The sequence below is a fragment of the Delphinapterus leucas genome, chromosome 1 (genome assembly GCF_059928025.1).
Source record: "Delphinapterus leucas isolate spDelLeu-1000000601 "Yukka" chromosome 1, BTC_Dleu_Yukka2, whole genome shotgun sequence".
Lineage (NCBI taxonomy): Eukaryota > Metazoa > Chordata > Mammalia > Artiodactyla > Monodontidae > Delphinapterus > Delphinapterus leucas.
The window spans coordinates 59,444,379-59,462,953 of record NC_143129.1 but is presented as its reverse complement, the minus strand read 5'-3'; the positions used below and the strand labels follow the sequence as shown (position 1 = coordinate 59,462,953).

The 18,575-nt window shown below is 39.8% G+C and overlaps 1 protein-coding gene across 1 annotated transcript in view; it reads left to right on the top strand.

The window, feature by feature from the left end:
• The window catches only part of PAPPA2 (pappalysin 2), a 313,770-nt gene that overhangs the window by 63,418 nt on the left and 231,777 nt on the right, over positions 1 to 18,575 (top strand). The window contains exon 3 of the mRNA XM_022556566.2: positions 1,441 to 2,512. Within this exon, the coding sequence (XP_022412274.1) occupies positions 1,441 to 2,512 (1,072 nt within the window). The remainder of the gene's footprint in view (positions 1 to 1,440; positions 2,513 to 18,575) is intronic.

Genomic DNA, 18,575 nt, shown 5'->3' with positions numbered 1-18,575 from the left:
CAAAAAACCCCAAACAATACTAGAACATCACCATTGTATTATACCTAGTCATCACCAGTACTTGGAAGTCTAATTATTAGAATTGCTAGATTGGAGATGAGTTGCTTTTGTTAAAAAGAACATTTTATTTTTTAAATCACAAGTTATTGATTTATGTTAGAAACAGAAGAGAAGATAATCTATCATTTATGAAGAACATAGCTACTTTTAAGACACTTGCCTGCAATTAGAATGGGAGGACTCATGTCTTTAAAATCCAAACTGTCCATAGAGTGGTACTCTTTGAGTGGATTATATAGGAGCTCAGGTAAATAAGTAAAACTGTTGGCTGGGGGAGGCTGGGGAAGAATAACTCTTGGTTTTAGCCTCAGGTATCTATCTAAAGGCCAGCGGACTTTTCTAACATGCATTCATTAGTTAAAGCAGTATTTACTAAGCATTTCCTGTGTGAATGTACTGCCTCTATGTAAATTACAATTGAAAGCTGCTGTTGAGACCCTGCCTATATAGTATAAGAGGGACCGGGAGGATGGTGGGTTCATAACTGCAGATGGATTGCTGGGAACATTCAAGGCCTCCAAATTGCCTTCAGTCTTCCTATTTCATCTGTGGTCCTGTTACATCTGATTACTTCTTCCTGCTGCCAACTTGTTAGTGACATAGTTATCTACAGGAATTCCTTCCTTTGTTTATGGGACTTAATAGTGCTGGGCCTCCCATGAGCAAAGTGGTAAGTAAGGTAGCATGTGGTGAGGAGCTTCGTTTACCTGGGAAAGTTCCACTTCTGTACTCTGGTGGGCGTTATTGGTTATAAAACAATCATTCTTATAATTTGACTAGGTTTATTTAGTCTAGGACCGTGGGGCAATGTCATTTTGCTTACTCTGGGGAACAACTGTTCACTATGATGGGTATCCTTGCCCTTGGGCACTAGAGGGAATAACATGTCTGGGATGTTACAGTCTTCTCCTTATTTTCCCCACAAGAATCATCATTTCAATATTCAATAGAGAAAAATGATCTTTTGAAGGGGTAGGAGATTACTAACTTTTGTAAAAACCATGAAGGCCCTCATGACTTCTGAGGAAGTGGAAAGAGTGGGAAGTCATGGACACAGAGTCACCCTGAGGAACGTTTGTGACAGAGTGGTGAGGATGGTTTTCACTTGCATTAGACATCCCCTTACAACTTCCATTTTAGTTATTTAAAAACGTCAGAATGCTTTAAATTGGATGGAATCTCAAGTTAAGTTCCTTTTGGGGAAAGATGTTGCCAGCCTGATATGGGATACTGGACAGGCAGCTTAGGTGGAGAATCTGTATCACTTATTTTTTTCCCATTAAAAACCTACATTCTTGCTATTTATATGGGTTTTCTTCTCCCTTTCTCCATCCCCTTTGTATCTGGTATTTCTCCCCTCGACTCTTCCTTCTTTCCCAGGTGTGTTTGATAACTGCTCCCACACTATCAGTGACAAGGGCTGGGCCCTGGGGATCCGCTCAGGGAAGGATGTGGGAAGGCGAGATGCTCGCTTCTTCTTCTCTCTTCGCACTGACCGCGTGAAGAAAGCCACCATTATGATGGGTCACGGTCGCTATCAACCAGGCAAGTGGACGCACGTGGCAGCCACTTACGATGGACAGCGCATGGCCCTGTATGTCGATGGCACTCAGGTGGCTAGTAGTCCAGATCAGTCCGGTCCCCTGAACAGTCCCTTCATGGCATCTTGTCGCTCTTTGTTCCTGGGTGGGGATAGCTCCGAGGATGGGCACCATTTCCGTGGACACCTGGGCACACTGGTCTTCTGGTCGACGGCCCTCCCACAAAGCCACCTCCAGCACAGTCCTCAGCAGCCAAGCGAGGTGGAGGATTTGACCACCCTGCTACTGACAGCCAGTTTTGAGCCCCTGGAAGAACAGTGGGCCCCCTTTAGAGATGGGAAGTACCCACGGCTTGAGGTTCTCCAGGGCTTTGAGCCGGAGCCTGAGATCCTGTCACCTTTGCAGCCCCCGCTCTGTGGGCAAACAGCTTGTGACAACGTGGAACTGATTTCCCAGTACAGCTGGCACTGGCCCCTTCGGGGAGAGAAGGTGATCCGCTACCAGGTAGTAAACATCTGCGACGACGAGGGCCTGAACCCCACCGTAAGTGAGGAGCAGATCAGTCGGCAGCATGAAGTGCTCAATGAAGCCTTTAGCCGCTACAACATCAGCTGGCAGCTGAACATCCACCAGGTCCACAACTCCACCCTGCGCCACCGTGTTGTGCTCGTGAACTGTGAGCCCAGCAAGATTGGCAATGACCACTGTGACCCCGAGTGTGAGCACCCACTCACAGGCTACGACGGGGGCGACTGCCGCCTGCAGGGCCGGTGCTACTCCTGGAATCGCAGGGATGGGATCTGCCACGTGGAGTGCAACAATATGCTGAACGACTTTGATGATGGTGACTGCTGTGACCCGGAGGGGGCTGACGTGCACAAGACCTGCTTCGACCCTGACTCACCTAGGAGGTAAGGGACGGGGGCTTGGGGTATCTGGCTTGTAGGGTACATTCCTAACATCGTTTTATCCTTTTGGCTTCTGGAGACAAAAGAGTGTTCACACAGCCCCCAAATAAAACATTCATCTACTCCACCAGATATTATCGAACTTTCATGAAGTACCAGGTGTTGTGTTGGGTGATTAGGAACACAGAGATGATTAAGACGAGACACAGCCCTCACAGCTCACTTTCTATGGAGCAGACAGCTGTGTACGTGGTGTGAAAGGCACACGCACCAGGTGCTTAAGACACAGGAAAGCTGAACAACTTGGTCTATCAGAGGAAGCCAGGGCATCTTCACAGACAGCAAACAAGGTATATGTCGATAGAAACCAATCAGCACCAGTTATACATGAGCATTCCTTTTATAGTCTTAGGTTTCCAGCAAAGTAACAGGAATTCATGAAGAGGCCCATGTGTGAAGCAGTTCGAGCAGTTCAGCAGCTTTATGAACATAAGACATTCTACATCTAACCACAAGTCTCCTTTAGATGACTGGAGGCTTCCTCTTTTGCCCCATTAAATTCCATTCTCCACACGGCATCTGGAAAGATCCTATGTAAAAGGTAAATTAGATCCTGTCACTCCCCTTCTTAGTTTTTTTCCCACTGTTCTTAGAATAAAATCCAAACTCCCCTCCTGTCTCCCGCATCACAACCTGACCCCTGCCTTCCTCTCTAGCTTCCTCCCCTGCTCTCCCCACCCACACTGCACAGCCTCACTGTGACTGTTCTGTTCCACTGAACAGATCAAACTTGTTCCTGCCCCAGGGCTTTGCACTATCTGTTTCATCTTCTTGGAATCCTCTTTTCCTTGGTCTTCCCTTGGTGAGTTTTCTCTTGTCATTCCAAAATCTACTTAAATGTAACCTCCTGGAGAGGCCTTTCCTGATCTCCCAAGTTGACTAGTCAATCGCTATTATGTCAACTAATTTAAATTCTCTCTATAACACATCACTTCTGATGTTTTTCTTGGGTATTTGTTTATTTGTCTTTTCCTGGCTTGGAATATCAGCTCTATGTGACCAGAACACTTGTTACATTCCCAGTGCCTAGAACAGCGGCTGAGACGTAGTTGCTTATTTCATGTTTATTTTAATGAATAAATGGATCTGATGTGTCATCTGCTGTGAGACAGAAGCCAATAGGAGGATTTCCATTTGATGGTTGATGCAGGAGTTGGGGAATGTTAGAGGGAGGTAAGAAAGGAGAGAGGTGGGTGGTAAACTTAGTAATTTGTGTATGTGGGAAAGGGTTCCCCATTTATAACTGGTACCTTTGTACGAATTATAAAAAGGCCCACACCTGAGGTAGGGTGTAGTGTTGGTGGGAGGTGGGAGGACTAGATCTCAGCTTCCACCCAATACCTGAATGGCTGCCTTTGTGGGTTTTGGCCATGATTTGTGTGGTAATTCATGGTCTTGTGTGTGGTCAGTCCTCTTGGTGCCCCTGTGCATGGGCAGTTAGCACCAATGAATAGGTTCACCTGTAGCTCAGATGTCTGACATCAAGGATCGAGTGTAAGATTTGCAATCAGGGGACAGAGTTGAGTTCCAGAGTCCTTGCTACTTAACCAGCTGTGTAAGTTGCGCAAGTCACTTTTGTAAACCCAGATGTCTTGTCTGTAAAATGAGGGTGATTGCAGTAATACTTTGCGTTACCTATATCTTTGGGTTATTTTTGTGAAACAAATGAAATAAGGTACAGGAAAGTGCTTGGTAACTCTAAAGTTTTCAAAGTACAGAAACAGTTCTAAACTAACGTTAGTTATTATCATTATTAGAACTGACAGATGGGAAGCCTTTGTTTACATAATAATACCCAGGGAACTGATCACATTACCAGAAATATTTGCATAAGAAAGATTCTGTTTGGGTTTGGTTTTTAGATTTTGATAACCTTAAGCAGAAGCTAAACCTCACTAACAACGTTTGCCAACTCTTAGGATCTCCAGAGAACTCTCCAGGGAAATCTGGCTTGTTCTCATTTGTCTACTAGCTCATTACAACAGCCCACTGCCTTGACTGAGTGAGCTGTCTTTCAAGGTACCCAGGCATCACTCTCCTTAGAGTGGCCCCTTGTGTCTCTAAATACTTACTGCCACTGCCCTCATCTGGGTGTTTATAACTTATTCCCCTTACCACTTCAGAGTTGCCATGGTAACTTATCCTTTTCTATCTGTAGACCCAGACACGTTTCAAACTTTCTTACCCCTACATGCAAAACTCACTTTGTGGAATAAAAGGAACTAGTCATACTTTTTTGATAGTTAAAAACATTTAAATAAAAAATAAATGCTCCTGGTTAAAATATCAAATTGTACCAAAAGGCAGTTTTACCAAATTGTACCAAAAGGAAGAATGACAATCCCCTTCCTAACTCTTCCTCATCCTTCTCCACTCTGTAGCCTTTCTCCCATATTTAATTATTTTACTTGCCTCTTTTGGTAATAACCTCCATGTACATATATCCAGATATTATATTTATATCACTTGATTCATCAATTTTATTTTATTTTTTTAAATTATTATTATTTGGAGGGGGCCATGCCATTTGGCTTGCAGGATCTTAATTCCCTGACCAGGGATCCTCAGCAGTGAAAGTGTGGAGTCCTAACCACTGAACCACCAGTGATTAGGACTGATTCATCAATTTTAAACATTATGCATAAGTTGCTCTTATTACAAAGATGAGACTTTTACTTTGTCTCCTCCCTCTCCTCTGCATTTTTCTAATATAGTAATTTTACTATTTTTGGTTGAGTCACATATATATATTTACAACATTATGACTGTAGAATATTTTTCTTTTGGTTGCAGAACAGAGTTTTATTCTTTTACTATATTTCCTTTCTGGCATAGCTCCCCCACTCTCCCATACACATACACCCTCCCCCTTGAGTCTCTATTTCCTCCCTCCCTCCCTCCCTTCTTTTATCTTCCTTCCTTCCTTCTTTTTTGATATCTTCAATCATTTTCAAATGCTTTATCATACTAGCTAATCTATAGAATGTGTCTTTTTTTTTTTTTTTTTTTAACACTCCTCTGGAGCTCTCCCTTCAAGTTTATTCCATTTTTTTCTCTCCTCTTCTGACTTGACCAGTTATCTTTAGTTCTGCTTCACAGTTGTCATCCTGGAATTTCTCTTCACTGCTTTTGTGAGGGGGAATTGGAGTCACTATGTCCTGAATTTTATGAACCTCTCTTAATTTACAACCTCATTTTACTGGAAAACATCCTTAAGTAACTTTCTAAGAAAGGATGTTTTAGGTAACTTTTTCAGAAAAGCATTTCTCAGAATGTTTTTATTTTGCCTTTACCCCAAACTGATAGTTTGTCCTGGTGTAAAATTTTGGGTTGGAAAACATTTTCTCTTAAATTTTTGAAGAGATTCATTAGTTGCCTCTGTGTTTTAGAGGTGAATTTTTTCCTATTAAAAATTGTTTTTGAATTTTAACCTTGTTACTTTAGGGATTTTATGATAATTTCTTTTTAAGTGTTGGCCTTTTATTCTTCTTTTGTTGATATTCAGTGGTCCTTTCAATTTGGACACATGCCCCTTACCTCTGGCAAATTTTCTGAAGTTATTACTTTGATATTTCTTAATTCTCTGATCTCTTTTTCCTCTCTGAAATGCCTGAGGATTTATTTCCTGAACTTATTCCCTGTCTTTTTTCTCACTTATATTCTATCTCTTTGTTATTTTGTTCTATATTTTGGAGATTTCCTTGAGTTTATCTTCCAACTCTTCTATTGAATTTTTTTTTAATTTTAGCAATCATATATTTAAGACTTTACTCTTTGATTTTCTATATTAGTCTATTTTTATTTTAAGGATGCACCCTTTTTTGAGACTAAAAATAAGATGAATTCTGACTTTTTTTTCCCTGTGTACTATATCTGATTCATCTATAGTCAACTTTTTTCCTCTTAATTCTTATCTGTCTTTCATGCTGGTGGATTTTCTCAGATGTCTAGTGCTTATTCACAATAGGAAACACACTTTCATATCTCTATTCTTATGATTTAAAAAAGGATATTTATCTATGAATTTCCTCTTTTAGAGGGAGAAATCTGAAGGCAGACTGTAGTGGAAAGGATAGGTTTTCTTTTTCCCAATTCCCTTATACTTATTTCATGTACAGACCTTTTATTCATACTCCATCTTCTCTGCCTTGTATTTCTTGTGCTGAATTTTTATTATTAAAAACATTGACTGTTTTTCATAACTCTTATTGGCAAGAACCATATTTTGAAAAAATTATTTATCAAGTTCCTGTGATGTGGCAGACACAGTAAGCTAAACAAAGGGACAAATATAAAGAATACATAGAGTAAGTGTTAATACCTTAGTGGAGGGATTTAGTAATTTTATCTAAATACCTGGGTTGAAATCCAGTCTGAGGCACTAAAAGCAGAACATAGAGTATAGACTGCTTTTCTGTGCCATGGCTTAGACTGTTTGAAAGGACTTTGGATTCATAGAGGTGTGGATCTCTGGATTTCTATGAGGGCCTGTGACTTGGTAGAGTTGGTGGTTGTATCTGAACTAAATTACCCATATCTAGCAGCCCTATTATTACAATTAAATCACAGTGCTCAAGTTCACAATTCCTTTATTTTGTGACTCTAAAGAGACCCAACTCCAACAAATTTTTCCAGACATTTTTTGAGGAGCAGAGCGTGCCAGGCAGAGAGTCCCTCTACTCAGGAGCTCACCATTTAGTAGGGGGTGGTTGGGAAGTGGGGGACACACCTACAGATAGATTACTAACGTGCAAGTACAGTGATTGCTTTATGAACAATCCTTCTTGTTTCTCAAATCCTGCTCAATGTTCCCTCTTCCCCCACCCCCAGCAAGAAACCAGAAATGTAGCCCAAAGGAGTTCCTCTCCCAAAAGCTCTGACAGGAGGAGAGAGCACCAAACATCTGTAACCCAGATGGGCCTATCAAAGGGAGAGTATTTATCAGACTTGGGGCTGGTCAGAAGGAGATATGAATTATAGATATATTACCCAGCCAGTTGAACAGAATTACCAAGATAGAGGAACTTGGCTTGTGGAAAGGGAAGGCTACATACGCCAGAGGTATGTTTCTACATAGTAGCTGCCCTAAGAGAGGGTCTACAATTGCTGGGGGAAAGAAGGGCTTGAAAGTCCACTTTCGTAAAATCACAAATGTCATTGGCTACTCCCTATGATGCATCCTAGGAAGCCAAGCCAAGGGAATCTCTATGCCCTAAGGGAAACTCAGCTTCCCTAATCTTTGCAGGCTTCAGCTTCTTTTTGGTCATGACTTGTTTCTGTTGTTTTTCTCTCTAAAATTGTCTCAGAGATGAAGGGTTCTTTGCTGCTGAATCTACTTTCCATCCCTTACTCTTTCTCTCCTTTTCACATCAGAGTTGAGCTTAGTATCCAACCAAATCTAGAGCACTATGTTTACCTCTTTGCTTTGGTTTCTATGTGTCAGATTTCATCACTCTGTTAGCATGTGGAGAAAAATCACCAAATAAAAACAAATGGCTGAGGGGAGTTCCCTCCCTGGTGGTCCAGTGGTTAGGACCCTGAGCTCTCACTACCAAAGGCCCGGGTTCAATCCCTGGTCTGGGAGCTAAGATCCCACATGCTGCTCGGTGAGCCCCCTCCCCCCTGCCCCCCCAAAACAACAACAAACAAATGGCTGAGAACAGTTTAAGTGAGAGTCATTAACCACCTAGTGTCACCATGCTGTGAAGCAGACAATGGGATCAAGGCAGTGCCATGCATTTGTTTTCTGATGCCTGTGGTGGGCTGAAGTCTCTGTGTCTTAGTGCCTCACTGTCTCTTCTCTGCCTCATTTCCTGAGTTTTGATGGTGGGGAGTTTGAGAGCAGAAGAACTGCTGTATATAGCAATGCTAGAGCATGGTCTGCTTCCCTCTAAAAGGGACCTCAAGAGGGTGGGCTGGGAGGTGCCCTGCAGAAACATGGCACAGAGTGGTGTCTGCAGTTGTACACTATAGGATATGTATCTATGGGACAGGAGGACAGTTGCATGTGACATTCAAGGGAACAGGTGGAGAAATTGGTGCTGCACGGACCTGGATGCTCTGGATTAGCTCTGCTTTGCTCACCCACCCTCTGTGGCTGTTGAGCCAAAGGAATGGTTGGGCTGGGCCCCTGCAGTGGCAGATCTGTTAAACATCAGCCCAGCTTCATTATAGGTTTCTTTTGAAGTTGGGATTCAAAGTTCCCTGCAGCCAAAAAAAACACGCATGGGGAAAATAAGTGTAAGGGGTAGAAGAAGGCAGAGAAAAAAGAAATGGAGAAGAAACTTTAAAACTGAACAGCAAGAAAACATCTAAATCCCTCCACTAAAATGCACAGGCTGTGCAAACTCTAAAGAGACAAGTCTCACCTCATTCTCATTTTATCTGGCAAAGGGAATAGGAGAGAAGATATAAGAATACCTTCTGGTAAGCTCAGAAAGTTTACTAACAAATAGAAATGTCTCTTGGTTGTTTTTCTACAGGCCAATTTCTCCGTAGTTTCAATAGATACAATTCTATAGAGTAAGTGAAATCCACAATTTTTCTGTTCACCTGGCTGGCTCAGTGAACTTTTCTCCCCAGGTAAGTGGGGAGAGGTTGTTTTTCTCCTTTTCATGGCTCTTTTCTAGGCAAATAGGCAGACTTGTGAGTAGAGCCCTGTGGTATGTCTGGGTTAAAAATATTTCCTCTTAGAAAATTTTTAGGAGAGACCCTGGTCTCCAAACACATTCAGTTGTTCAAGATACTCGGGTATTTTCCTAGGAGCTGGGGTGCTGGCTTTGGTACCCTGGCCAGATGCCAGTCTGTCTCGGAGGATTTCACTTAGGGATCTTTTCCTAGAATTTAAGCCTAGGAAATCTGAAAGACAGCTGCACACTTACACATGTTTTCCTTTTTTTTCCTCTAGGAACACTGTTTGCATATTACTTTAGTGACTGAATGAAAGTCACAGAGAAGTAGGTTGGGGAGGGTATGGAACATGTAGTTAGTCTGGGCATCATGGGTTATTCTGAAGATTTGTTTCATCAGAGCGTCATCCCCTGGAGGAAGATGTTGACCCATTAATTTTCTGAACCCCAGTGCATCTCTCACTTCTCACCAGGAGCTCTGTCTGTGGCTGTGGACCGGATTTTCCTAGCCTGATGCTTGGCTGACTCCTACTTATCCTTCAAGTTCAGTTAGAATGTCACTTCCTCTTTCCTGGTAACATTCCTTGGTCCTCAGGTAGGGATTATCTATCTCATTTGTATCACTTCTTATCTCCCTACTGCCATCACTCTGCTCTGATCCCATTGTCTCTCACCTGTGTTATTACAATAGCCTCCTAAGGGTCTCCCCACTTTTGCTCTTGCACCACCCTGCAGTCTGTTTTTTAACAGAGCAGCCAGAGTAACCCTATTAGAGTATACTTCAGACCAAGCGATTCCTCTGCCTGGAATTCTCCAGCGGCTTCCCCGCTCATTCAGAGTCAAAGCCAATAGTATTGCTATAACCAACAGGGCCCTACCTAATCTGGCATCAGTTATTTCTGTGGCCTCGTCTCCCACCATGCTCTCCCTTGTTTACTCCATTCCAGCCACACTGGCCTTCTCATTGTCCCTTAGCTTGGCAGACATATTCCTGCTGCATAAATGTTTCAGTGGCTTTTCATCCTGCTGGAATGTGCATCCTCCAGATTCCTACATGGCTAGTGCTCCCTCTTCCTTCCAGTCTTTTTTCAGAGTCACCTTCTTAGTGAAGGCTTCTCTGGTGACCTCACCTAAAATCCCAACTCCTCTGACTCTTCATGGTTTCTTCTCCGTTTTACTTCTCTTTTTGGAATTTGTCACCGACATGCTATGTATTTAAAATTTTTGCTTAACGTCCATATTCTCCACTAGGATGTAAGTTCCATTAGAGAGGGGGTTTTTGTATGTTTGAGTTACTATTTTACCCTAGCACTTAGAACAACAAATACTAAGAGTGTTCAATAAATAATTGTTGAATAAAGGACTGTTCTTACCCTAGTATAGTGATTGGCAGACTATGGCCTGTGGACCAAATTTGCCTCACCACTTGTTTTTGTAAATTAGAATGCAGTGACATGCATTTACTTACATATTGTCTATGGCTGCTTTCATGTGGTAGAGTTGTATAGTTAGAATAGAAACTGTGTGGCCCACAAAACCTAAAATATTTGCTATTTGGCCCTTTACAGAAAAAGTTTGCCCACTCCTTCTTGAGTACAGATTTATCATACAGTATTGTAATTACCCGTTGTTATCTGTCTCTTGTACAAGACTTTAGGCTCTTCGTTCATAGTTCTTGTAACATAGGAAGTGCTCAATTGATATTTTAAAAATGAATTAACATATATATGAATGGAAAATAAATGACATGGGGTAAATGACAGTGTTGGGCAAGGGTTTGGGAAGGGTAGAATGTGCTACTCTGTATTGAAGAAAGAAGGATATTCAGAATCTACACTCTAGTAATCCTTCCTACTGGCCCCCTTACTGTTGTAGGATTGCCATATTCAGAACTAAGTAAAGTAACTAAAGATACCCATGAAAGTGTGAATATGTTAGCTGAGGAGGGAAAGGCTGTAAACCGTTTTACTCATTATCTCATTATTTGAGTGGCTGAGCTCCCAGATGGCTCTGAAACTATGAAACACAGAGCAAATTTTGATAATCAGAGAAATAGTCAACTATAGTAGCCGGGAAGTAAGATGAATCCTCATTAGCTGGGGAGACAGTGATTGAGAGAAAGAGCAGACCCTGCAAAGTGGATACAGGGCCCTTCAATGAGAAGGGCCTCTTTGAGGTGATGTCACAGATTAGCCAATATTCTTACCAAACATTTTAGTTAGGCTTTTGTGGTTGTAGAGAACAGAAACTCACTCAAGTTAACTAAAAAAAAAGAAAAAAAATTATTGTACAATTACATATGGGCTGGAAGTGGAGCTAGAAGGCTTCTAGGGACTAAGGCAGGTTTCACACTTCATTTCTCTCAAAGGCTGCAGGGTTCTCTACATCTTAGTGCACCTGCACCGTTCATATCTTGTTCCCAATTTGCTATATTACTCATAGTTCCCATTCTCTAATAGCCTTAGTTTAAAACTAGACTCAGCTTTCTGTGGCTCCTGCTTTATCTCATTGAATCTTCTCTTAAGATTCACATCCAATTGCTAATTGCCTCAGTCTCTTGCAGAATCTTGGTTCATATTCTGGAGACAATTAATGTGTATTGGCCCAATTCATCTTTACACGTCAGGCTAGAAATCATAGGTTTCTGGCCAGCGTTGAATTTAATCAACTGTGGCCAAAAGAACAGGATGGCAGGGAGGGCTCCTCAGGGTTCCAAGGCAACATCTCTCGGCTGGTGCCAACACTCTGGGTAGAGCAAACTGGCTTTTCATCTTTACTTCTTGGAGACTCCTGACATACATAATTTCTTAGACCTTAGACCTTGGTACTCCTAGTAATGTAATTCTCACAGAATTTTAATGCCAATTTTATTCCTAGGATTTTATGATTTAGAATTCAAATCTCAATCAAATATGTCATGATAATCCAGGTAAATTACATAGCTCATAGCAAGATTATATATATATATATATATATACACCATATAACATATATATATACATGGTACTGTGATGTCTCTGTATGTGTCTATCTACCATGTATCTATCTATTTTACCAATAAAACACAATAAAATCGTTTATTTAATGCTCACTATAGTTCTAAGAAGCAGATAGTTTGCTTATCTCCATTTTATGTACGAGAAAACTGAGACTGAGATAGTTAATTAGCATCATGCAGTGTCAGGACAGTGATTAAACTCTGACTACAGATCCTGTGTTACCAACTACCATTCTATATTGTGTGTCAGGTATAATAAGTCTTACATGCCTAGCAAAGTACTTAGCTCATAGTGGGGGCATGATAAATATTTGTTTATTTTAATTATATAATGATTGTTTCAGAGGATATATATCTCAAGGGATGAGGGAAAGACAATGGAAATCACTATGAGCTTAGTACTTAGGAAAGACGTTATATAAAATGTGGATTCCTTAAAATATGAATAGTAAAAAGCAAGAAAGAGTTTATTAGGCAAGGACAAAGATATGACCCAAATACAAATGTCATGTGCAAACATATTCAGGCCTCCATAAGAACAGCAATATGAAAGGAAGGGAAATTTCCTAGAGAAAAGTAAGAAAGAGAGAAAATTGGAAAAGTTATATTGGAAAGGCCTTAGCTGTTGGGCTAAGGGATTTGAACAGTAAACAATTGGGAGCCGTGGGCTGTGTGTAGAGATATCTATGTATTGATTGATTGATCAATCGATCCATAGACATCTTTTAAAATATATATCTGTTTTAATATCTACCATCTCTCTTGAATTTTAGATCTTCCTTATGGGATCATTTGGCTTATCCCTGAAAGACATTTTTTAGAATTTCCTTTATTAAGTGTTTGCTAGTCATATGCTTTCTTAATTTTAATATCTATGAGAATGTCTTTATATTTAACCAAACTTCTTTTTTGTTTTTGTTTTTTAAATTTTTATTGGAGTATAGTTGATTTACAATGTTGTATTAGTTTCTGCTTTACAGAAAAGTGAATCTGTTATACATATACATATATTCACTCTTTTTTAGATTCTTTTCCCATATAGGTCATTACAGAGTATTGAGTAGAGTTCCCTGTGCTATACAGTAGGTCCTTATTAGTTATCTATTTTATATCTAGTAGTGTGTATATGTCAACCCCAATCTCCCAATTTGTCCCTCCCTCCTTTCCCCCCTGGTAACCAAACTTCTTAAAAAGTAACTTTTCTAGGTAGGCAATTTTAGATTGGCTATTTGTTTCTCTTATCAAGGTATTATACCACAGTCTCCTGGTTTCCATTAATACTACTGAAAAATTAGCTATCTAATTGTCATTTGTTTGTATTTACTCTGTCATATCTCTTCAAATATATCTTTTTTCTAATTTTTCTATTATTTCCTTCTGAATTTCCTATTAAATATATATTACACTTCCCACTCTCTACTTCATGTCTCTTAATATCTCTTCAATTTTTTAATCTTTGCCTCTCTGTGTTGCACTTTGAGTAACTATTTTTGGATTTATTGCCCAGTTGACTCTATTCAGGTTTGGCTAATTTGCTCTTAGAACCCACCAATAAATTTTTAATTTTTATTAGTATACTTTTCATCTCCATAAGTTCTATTTAATTCTTTTTTTGTATCTGCCTAGTCATTTAAAAAATCAATTTATGTTACTTATTCATACTTTGGATATTCTTTTTTATTTTTAAAAACAATTTAAGGTGATGGCTACATGAATCTACACATGTGATAAAATTGCATGGAACTAAAACCATACATATTATTATGAGTAAAATGGGAAATCTGAACAAGATTGGTGGATTGTATCAATGTCAGTATCCTAGTTGTGATACTGTATCATACTTTTGCAAGAAGTTATCATTGAGGGAAACCATGTAAAGGATATTCATTATTACTCTGTAATAGTTCTTATATGTGAATCAGCAATTATCTCAAAATAAAAAGTTTAATTAAAAACATATTAGGCTAGATAACTAATGAGAACCTACTATATAGCATAGGGAACTCTACTGTAATGACCTATATGGGAAAAGAATCTAAAAAAGAGTGGATATATGTATATGTATAACTGATTCACTTTTCTGTACAGCATAAAGTAACACAACATTGTAATCAACTATACTCCAATAAAAATTAATTTAAAAAAACATATTAAGGGCTTCCCTGGTGGCGCAGTGGTTGAGAGTCCGCCTGCCAATGCAGGGGACACGGGTTCGTGCCCCGGTCCGGGAAGATCCCACATGCCGCGGAGCGGCTGGGCCCGTGAGCCATGGCCGCTGAGCCTGCGCGTCCGGAGCTTGTGCTCCACAACGGGAGAGGCCACAACAATGAGAGGCCCGCGTACCGCAAAAAAAAAAAAAAAAAAAAAAACATATTAAGCATACCTCTTTTATATTTTATATCAGCTAGTCTGATTCTGTTATTTGTTAACAGAATAATTTTTCTGGTTCTTGCTCATGGTGCCTTGTTTCCTCATGTGTGCTTTGTGATGTTTGATTGGGAGCCCATGATCCTTGAAATTTTATCTCTCCAGTGTCTTTCAGGCCTGGATTGAAGATATACTCTTTTACTTATGCCAATTTCCTGGGGCACTAGGAACATGAAACCACTTTAAATATATATAATTGGCATAAGGTTTTTTAAACCATAGGGTATTATGAATTTGGAGTAAAAACTTGTGAGTGATGACTTGTGGTTATTTCCCAAGGGAGATATTTACCTTATTTATTGGGCCAAGATTGCAGAATGTGTTTCCTTGCTGTTCCCCTTGATGAAGAGCTTTAAAAAAAATTTTTTTTTTTGGTGTTCTGTTTTATTTATGGAATAGATCTTCAGAGTCCTGGCTTTATGTGGAGCTCTTCCATAAAACTCCCTATCTTGGCTAAGTTATTTTGTTTCCTATCTAAGATTCTCACAAGGCCATCCAACTGAAGGTCAAGGGCACCAGGAATAAGCAGAGCCTTCAGGGAAGCCAGCTGCTTCAGAGAATGTTTACTTTTCTGGATTCCTATTTTTACTTTGTATGTGGGCTCTGGAGGTAACCTTTAATTTCCTTTCAGCTTCGTAACTATTTAAAATTTATTTTTGTATTGTATCAAGAAGTTATAGTAGTTTCCAGTAGAGGGATGATCAGGGCTTCTAAACTCTTTATACCAGAAATGGAAATAACTCTCCAGAAAACTAATCTGGAGGCAGCATGCAGAATCAGCGTTACGAACCAGGGAGCCTGGAGGCAGGAACATGACTTTGTAAGCTCTTATAGTAGTCTAGGCAGGAAAAGGCAACAGGTTGAAAATAGTTACGGAAATTATTGTGGCATGGTGAAAAGAACTAGGAAACTAAAAATGAGGAAAACTGGACTCTAGTCCTAGCTCCAGCCCTAGTCACACAATTTAATCATACGTTCGTTCATATTCATAGATATTCAACAAATATTATTTGAGCACCTATTCTAGGCCAGGCACTCTTTTAGACACTGCAGGAGGTAAAGAAAAAAACTTCCTTCCCTCATGGAGCTTATAGTCTAGTGTGAGGAGACAGGCAATCAACAAATAACAAGTGAATACATGATATGCCAGATGGTGATAAGTGCTGTGGAAAGAAATTCAGAAAAATGAGGGAGACAGGGAGTAGTGCTGGCTGTGGAAGCAAGATAAAGGGTATCCATGGAAGGTCTTCCTGAAAAGATGGCATTTGAGCAGATATATGAAGGAAGTATGAGAGTGAGCCACGTGGAATCCACAGCAGAGGAAGAGCAAGGAGTTGGAGCAGAATGAGCTAAACAGAGATTAGTTGGTGAGTACAGGTCACGTGGCTTATCAGGCCATTGTGTGGATTTTGGCTTTTAGTTTCAATGAGGTGGGAAGCTGCAGTAGAGCTTGAGTAGTAGAGTGACTTAAGCAGTGGAATGATATTAGTGAAGAACATGCAGAGAAGTGCCTAACTGCTCTGACTACCTCAGAGGAATATGATGATGTTCAAATGAGATAATACTTGTTGAAAATGCTTTGTAAGCTGAAAATGCATCATAACTAAAAGTGTTTGGTGAGACATGGCATTGCGTTCAGCAGTGAATTTGAAGAGACGGTGGACATCCTGAAGGAGATGTTGAGCATATGATTGAAAAAGAGATGTGAAGGAGGTATTCATCTCAGTGTGGAATTTACAGGGGCCAGATCGTGCCTTATATAGTAATAAGGAGTCCTTGTGAAATGGAAAGCAGGAGACGTTATTCACCCTGACCCACAGGGAATCTGTGCTCTGTCTCCCCTCCTAAGCATCTTTCATGTGTGAGTATAAGAATGCAAAGCTGAGTACAATGAGCATCTCCTCGCTAGTATGCTTTCAGAAAGATTTACGGTTTAGGAAGGCCTAGGTCTGCAATCTGTGCTCAGTATGCAGTAGGTACTCATAATTGCCTGCTGAATGAGTGCTGCACAATTGGGAGAGGGGTGTCATAGCACTTAGGACTGTGGCAGAGTTAGGGATTCAAAATTATTCCAAGTAAAATTTTGAAAAGATTGAATGCTGGTCTCATCACAACGCCATGAAAATTTACAGGGATGAACTTAGACTTTAGGATATAAAAACTGTGTAAACCAAGCTGATGTTTAGTTGTGTTTACAGCAATCAATGTGAAAATGATCGTAAGCATAGGCTTCATACTACGGAAAAGTGTGATGTGGCCATTAAAATTATACCAACAATTTTGGGCTCTGTTAAAAAGGGATAAAGTGTTCAGATCTCTGGAAGAGATGCTCCCTCTAGACACAGTCCTGATCAGGCTCTGTCTGGAGCCTAGGCTTAGTTCTGGGCAGTAGGTTTTATGAGGAACACCGGCAACCTGGAGGACATCCAAAGTTTGGTGAGGAGAGTGGTGATGCGCAAGATGGTAAAATGGCCCTTTTCCCTTTCAAGTGTGGATTTTTAACTTCTCTCTGCTTGATTGAAGAATGAGCATAAAGGGTATTTTTTAAAAGTCACAATGGCCTCTTTTACATCTTATTCATTCTGTTCGTTCATCCACTCATTCATTAATTCATTGTTTCCAACAAACGTTTATTGAATGACTACTATTGATGCTTTAGATGCAGTAGCAGGCTCTAGGGATATAATTCTTGTATTCAAAGAGCTCAGGTGGGAGAAAGAGACATACATGAATATAATTGCAATACTGAGTAGAATATAGCCAAATACTATCATCTCTAATCATCTTCGGCCCCCCTAAATCTGAATTTCTATAGTAACTAACCAACTTGTCTTTCTACTTTTCGTCTTCCTCCACCTTACTGTAAAAATTAACTCCGTATGTTGTATCAGAGTAATCATTCTAAGAATCATTTATATGTTTAGCTCTTCCCAATTGGAAGTACTCAATTGGGCAGTAGAGACCAGAGGGGGGATATATTAAGCAGGAGCTCAAAGTCAACAGAGAATTGGCAACTATCATATAGTATAAGAAGATTTAGGGTAGTAACTGTAATAATAGTTGCCATTTATTCAATGACTTAACCATTAACTATGAAAATGGGACATCATCATGGGACATTCACAGTCCAATATTAGGACAGTTATTCAAACTGACTCCATGTGGAGCGTAATACTTTCAGTTAAATACATTTTGTAATCTTATCTAACTCTTTTGTTCAATAGTTTGGTCTACTTCTTTCCCATAGATTTTAATATAATGGAAAAAACCAGCATCCCTGATTCTGTCATTCTAGGACCTTCCTGCATTATCATAGATCCTTGGTCAGCAAATAGATACAATCACATTTTTCCTTTTCTTAGTAGCCTAGTCCATCTCAGGTAGTTTTGGAAAGGACTCATAGTGAAAATGGCCTTTGCAGTAGTGGTCTGTCCTGTTTTTAGAGTTCTTGGGGAGCTGCCATAGCATCTTTATGCAATTAATTTGAGTGGATCATCTTATTTCAAGAATTTATTTTGGCCAATACTAAAATTCAAATATAAGCCTTTCCTAAGGCTTATTATTCAGTGTTTTTCTTTACTTTTTAATATATTTAGACTCAATTTTTACAGAAAGGGAAATCATTGTACATTTTGCATATATATTTCTAAATAAGAGGTCTCTGGAAGAAATGTTTTTCATTTGTTTAGGGGTTAGTTTTACCCTGCCTTACTGCAGACAGGACTTAAGGGGTAACTTGTATTTTAATATGATACAGCAACTTAAAGTAAGAAATGTATGGATAAGAAAGGGGGAAAAGGGGAAAATAAGAACAGGTAAGAAAAGACTGTCAGTGATGAATTCAGTACGCAGAATGAATGCATGCATAGTAGAGTGTTAGGCTACAGATTTAGCTATGAACTTCCCAGAATCAATACAAAGAGGGAGATGAGCTAAGCTCCATGACTTACTT